This window comes from Manacus vitellinus, unplaced genomic scaffold (assembly GCF_001715985.3).
Source record: "Manacus vitellinus isolate BGI_N305 unplaced genomic scaffold, ASM171598v3 ctg7180002433876_pilon, whole genome shotgun sequence".
NCBI lineage: Eukaryota > Metazoa > Chordata > Aves > Passeriformes > Pipridae > Manacus > Manacus vitellinus.
Genome location: NW_021938528.1, coordinates 1,621 through 7,546, shown reverse-complemented (window position 1 = coordinate 7,546; position 5,926 = coordinate 1,621). Strand labels below are relative to the sequence as shown.

At 45.0% G+C, this 5,926-nt stretch overlaps 1 protein-coding gene across 1 annotated transcript; it reads right to left on the bottom strand.

Moving 5' to 3' along the window:
* Nucleotides 1-1,316: 1,316 nt before the first annotated feature.
* LOC108642348 (olfactory receptor 4S2-like) lies at nucleotides 1,317-4,521 on the bottom strand. Its single transcript, XM_018086869.2, has 2 exons — nucleotides 3,649-4,521; nucleotides 1,317-1,373 (listed from the first exon to the last, which is right to left on the bottom strand). Exons 1-2 carry the CDS (start codon nucleotides 4,519-4,521, stop codon nucleotides 1,317-1,319), a joined length of 930 nt encoding a protein of 309 aa, XP_017942358.2.
* Between the last annotated feature and the right edge of the window lie 1,405 nt (nucleotides 4,522-5,926).

Here is a 5,926-nt window from a genome sequence, read left to right as displayed (position 1 = left end):
CTGTGGCTCAAGTTCAAATCAGATTGAACTGATTCTTCCAGCCATGGTGTTAATTGAGAAGAGATCCCCCATCTTTATCTCAGCATTTTTTATTTCAATTTTTTTCTTTCAATTTCTTCCCATAGCCAGCTGAGGATGAGTGAGAGAGTGGGGGTGTCCAGCAGCCAGCCAAGGAATCAAACCCATGGCATGAATTTTAAAGCCTAGAATCTAGTCTCTGAAAGCATGTAATCTCTAAAAAGAATGAATGTGATTATTGAATTTGAAGGCCATTTCTGCTCCATCTTCAGGGGCTGCTCCTCCAATCCGGAAAGAAAGTCTTATTGACTGCACCCCTGGGTTTAGTTTTACACAGTGAAGATAAACCCTTCCTCTTCTGCCAAGGACTTGCTGCTGTATTTCATCTCCATGTGTCACCAGTTACCTTCAGTCAAATGAGTGAATTGTCAACTATTTTAAGGACATCTCATTCCTCTGCCAATAGAAGTTTTTAGAAAATTCATGCCTTGACCACAGCCAGTCAATTTGCAGTAGAAGGGCATTGCCCAGAGTTGTGAGATTCTGGGGTCATTTCTACATTTCTGTACTGGAAATGGCTTGTCCTCCTTGTTCTGTCACTCCAGGCCCTTGTCCAAAGTCCCTGTCCAGCTCTCTTGGAGCCTCTTCAGGCACTGCAAGGGGCTCTAAGGTCTCCCCAGAGCCTTCTCTTCTGCAGGCTGAACACCCCCAGCTGTCCTAGCCTGTCTTCAGAGCAGAGGGGCTCCAACAGACAGATCAACCATGCCTGTGCTCTTTAACCATGCTCAGGCTGCTGCCCTGATAAGGGTCACCTGTGACATCAAATCAGTGTCTCAGGATTCCTTGAAATAAAGTTGATTCAACCAATAATAGCCATAATTTCCTGTTTATTGTACAGGAGTGGTTTTCGGAGGTGGGCATTAATTTGCATGTCTTCCAGTTGTTGGCAGTGGACCTCCTAGGGGAGTATTTGAACACCCAGGGGCAGGAGGGAGAACAAATCTGAAGGAGACAGCACATTCACCAGAAGATAGCAAATCTATCAAAATGGGAGCATCACACTGACTCCTGTAGGAAAGCTTTCAGCTCTTACCCTGATGAACATTTTATCATGATACTGATATTGAATCGGAATAGTAATGATTTCACTGGAAATTGCACTGGTAGAGGAAGAAGGAAAGATTCCCCTCCAGTAATTGGCAGCAACAAATCACCAAACTTCCACCAAATACCAGTTTTTCTTTCCCTCCCCATGATGTCTTAAGCTCCTGTCATCTTACAAACATTGCCGTGTCCTTTCATTTCTCACTCCTCCTCACTGTCCTGCCCCACAACTTTTTCATGCTGTTTTTCACCTCTTGGTTTCTCAGGGTGTAGCTGAAGGGATTGAGCATGGGTGTGATGATGGTGTAGAAGATAGAGACCACCTTGTCTGCCAGGCAGGTGGCAGAAGGGCACAGGTAGATGAAAATGCAGGGCCCAAAGAACAGGGTGACGGCCATGATGTGGGAAGAGCTTGTGTCGAGAGCTTTGAGCCACCCTTTGGGAGAGTGTGTCCTCAAGGAAAGCAGGATAGCAGTATAGGATACTGCAAAAGAGCCCAGGGAAATCATGCCACTGCTGACAGCTACGCCGACACTGCTGGTGTAGGTGTCAGCGCAGGCCAGCACCAGCCAAGAGTGGACGTGGCAGAAATAGTAGTCCAGTCTCTGTCTGAATTCCCCAGTCTGGAAAAAAAAAACAACAACCTGCAAGAGCATCTACAAGAAAAGTATTTCTGTAGCAGAAGCCCAAGACTCTCAGGAGTAAGGAGATCCCAGAGGCAAATGAAGTTTTGTCAGAAATCATCAGTGGACAAGGAGCTCAAATTGTTCTTTGGATAGTTCTTAGGGGAGTGTCTGGAGAGAAGTGTTGGAGCAAAGATGCCTCTTATGTAGGATGTCTCATACATGTCTCATATATATAAATTTTCTATAAATTTGTATAAATTCTGCTTTCTGTCCTAAGCTATTTCTCATCTGCATCCTTATTTCTTATTAACTCGCTCTTACCACTGCACAAAAAAACCCAAAAATCACACCTGTGCTACAGATGTTATCCCTTAGATGCCTGATGAATATAAATTTGAAACAAGAAGTAACACAGGAAATGACTTCAAAAAGTTGGAAAGGTTTGTGGTGAATTCCTCTCTTCCTATCAGTAATTTTTACTGCCACAGTGCAAAGCACAGAAGCAACTTTTTAGCTCAAGTCTGAAGTTTTTGTAAGAATTTTTAATAAAATGTGGAGAAGCCTAATGCTGCTTTCAGTGACACCTTCCATAAGCTCTGGGGGAACACTTGCTCAGCAGCATGCAGAAATGAGACCTCCAAAAACCCCATTGGTGTTCACCTCCAAAGCATTTAAAAATTGATTTTTAAAAATTTTTAATATTTTGTGTGTGTGTGTGTTATTGTGGCAGTTTGAGCCACATTAGAAATCCAAAATCCAACTTCCAGGCTTCCCCCACCCCTTCCCACAATTTATCCCAACACCGAAGAGAAAATCTTTCAGGTCAGAGGCTTCTATAGGGGAAGGGGGAAGCATATATGCATTTTATTTACACAAATAAATACTACACAAGCTAAAAGCAATTATATATTTTAATTTTTTTGTGTGTGTTTGTTATAAAGGACATTTTTGTGTGTTATCCTGACCCTGTCTTGGGCTGGGAACACCTTGTAACCTTCAATCCTACTTGAAGTAAGGGGTTATCTTGACTACTGGAATAGTTGCTAAACAATTCTTTTTTATTATTATTCTCCCATGAATTTGTGCCTCCAAAGCCCTACTTTGGTGACTCCTTAATTTTTAACAGTCAGGAAAGTGTCTTTCATTAGATGTGTGATTCTCTATTCGTCTAAAGATGAAAATGAAAGACATGAGGCCGAGCTGAAAGATAGAGGGTAGGGTTGGAAGGATGGCAGCAGGGATGGGAGAAGTAAATAGACTTGTAGGATTCTAGAATATCTGTTTGGTTTGGAAGGGACCTTAAAGACCATCTCATTCCACCCCCTGCTATGGGCAGGGAGACCTTCCCTTAACCCAGGTTGCTCCAAGCCCCATCCAACCTGGTCTGGAACACTTCAGAAAGGATTTGTTGAGCGGAGAGGGGAAGGGGAGAAGTTTCCTCTCCCATTACTTGCATCAGGAAAGGACTCAACTCCCACAGAATATCAGGTTTTCGTGTTTGTTTTTTTAATGTTTTAATGTTTTTTTAATGCTCTACCTGGACAACATTTTCAGTCCTTTTGATAGTATTTATTTCAACACTGGTGTTGAGTTTGTGCTCAAGAGGCCCTGGTCTGCACCTGTGCTTGTTGACAAAGAATAGACAGGGAATGCCAGCTCATCACAGAGTTCACACTGTCTTTCCCCTCAGCAAATAAACCTTTAGTGCCTTCCTAATAACAGCAGGAGCTCCCAGCAAGCTGTCCTTTAAAGGGCAGGTCGTGAGGAATTGTCACAAAAGAAATCATAGCCAAAGATGCTCAATTTTCTCCGATCTTTTCACAAGATGACTATGGTCCTACACCTTTGCATTTTGGCTTCCCACTTTTCTGCTCCACAGCTTTCTCATGGCACTCTTCACTTCCTGGTTCCTGAGGGTGTAGATGAGAGGGTTCAGCATGGGTGTGATGATGGAGTAGAACACGGCCACGACTTTGTCCTCCACCAGGTTGCTGGAGGGGCGGATGTAGATGAACGTGCACGGCCCGAAGAACAGCATCACCACAGTGATGTGGGAGCCGCAGGTGGAGAGGGCCTTGTGCCACCCTGCAGCTGTCTGACCTTTCAAGGAAAGCAGGATGACAACATAGGACGAGACCAGGATGGCAAAAGCACTCAGAGTTATCAAGCCACCGTTGACCACCTCGGCAGCGCCCACGGCACGGGTGTCGGCACAGGCCAGGCGGAGCAGGGGGTGGACATCACAGAAGTAGTGATTGATTTTGTTTGGGCCGCAGAACGGGAGGCAAATGGTGAGAAGGAGCTGCAGGGTGGAGTGGAAGAAGGCCCCGAGCCACGAGCCCAGCACCATGAGGCCACAGGTGCGGCCGCTCATGAGGGCGGCGTAGTGGAGGGGCCTGCAGATGGCAACGTAGCGGTCGTAGGCCATGGCCGTGAGGAGGAAGATCTCAGCGCAGCCAAAGAAGTGAAACCCAAAGAGCTGGGCCATGCAGCCCACGAAGGAGATGCTTTTAGTCCCCCCCAACAGGCCAGCAATCATTTTGGGAGCCGTGGTGGAGGAGTAGCAGATGTCTACAAAGGACAGGTAGCAGAGGAAGAAGTACATGGGCGAGTTGAGGCCCTGGCTGCTGATGACAGTGACCACTATGAGCAGATTTCCTGCTACAGTGATGAGATAGAAAGCCAGAAAGAGCACTGAATATATTTTCTGCAGCCCCTGGTTGTCTGAGAAGCCCAGGAGGATGAATTCCTTCACGCTGCTGGCGTTGTCCATGTTAAGGTGTTGGGGGATAGTCGATGCAGCACCTGGGAATGTGGAAAAATAAAGGCAAAACAATTCTTCAGGTTTTTTTATGATTAAAAATGAATTCTTGATCAGAAGTACAGTCACACTAAGAAATGTGTAGGATTAGAATTACGTTTATCAAGAGTGTTTTTTTTTGGTTGGTTGGTTGGTTTTTTATGTTTGTTTGATTTCTGTTGTTGATTTTTCTTTCCTTCCCCCTCTACCTTGCATGAGACTTCAGCCATAGAACCATAGAATCCTGGAGTGGGTTGGAAGGGACCTTCAAGACCATCTAGTTCCAACCTACCTGCCATGGGCAGGCATGCCACCCACTCAGTCCTTCTGGCATTGGGTCCATCTGATCCAGGCTTTTGCTTTAGGATTTCAAAATTAGAAACTCTTGTGCAGGCAAAAAGCTGCTCAACCCATAGGAAATGGAGAAAACCCAAAATTGCTCTCAAAATTGCCCACAAAGGGAAACCTAGAGAGGAAGTTGGGAAAGTTTGGGACTTTTCCTCTGCTTCCAGTTGTACTGGCAGGAGGTAAAAGGTATTCAAGAAAGGGGGCAAAATTTAGAGGTCTTCCCTCTAAAAGTATCTTTTAAGGGATGGATTAGAGGTATGTGATATAATGTAGTCAACTGCAATATGAAAGAAATACAATGTGGACTGTTTTAATTTCAAGAAAGGATGAGAACTTGCACCACCTCCTTCTTGCAAGTGTTTTCCCCTAAAATCTCAGGTGGTTAATGGGAAAGAGAATTAAAGAACTTAATTTGGGACTGCAGGACTGGCTCTGGATGTGGTTCTGGGCAAAGAGAGCCAGAGATGGTTCAGTGAAAATTTCTTCTTTGTATTTTCACATTTGTTAAATGAGGGGGGGAAAGAGGAAAGGAAAGCAGAAATAGGAAAGAAAAGAGGAAGGATAAAAGGGAAAGGATGCATAGAATGTGGAAACGTTACCTTCTCTGTGTTTGAAGATCTAATTGTTTGTGTAAGGGCTGCAAGATTTTATCTCCTCAACCTCTGCCTTTCCTGGGATGAATGAGATAGAGCCCATTCTTTCAAAAACAGAGAACAGCCTCTGGAAAGCTTGCAGTGCTTGCTTAGGAGGTGCAATAATCCCACCTAATTGAATTTCTTGCTTTCCTGTATCAGCAGGTGTATCTGGATGTTTCCTGCCCACGAGAGCTGCTTTGGAGGCTGCTTGGAGATGGGTGGGCACTGAAGGCTGCACACCCAGCCCAGCAAGCAGAGAGAAGGCTGAGAAGAAAATTGTTTATGTAGCTCTTCTTAAGCATCTCCAAGGAAATCTCCCACCTCAAGGGCTTAATTCCCTGTTTCTGTAGAACTCCTGTAGCCTCTCCAAGGAAATGTCTCCTCTGCAGGGCTCT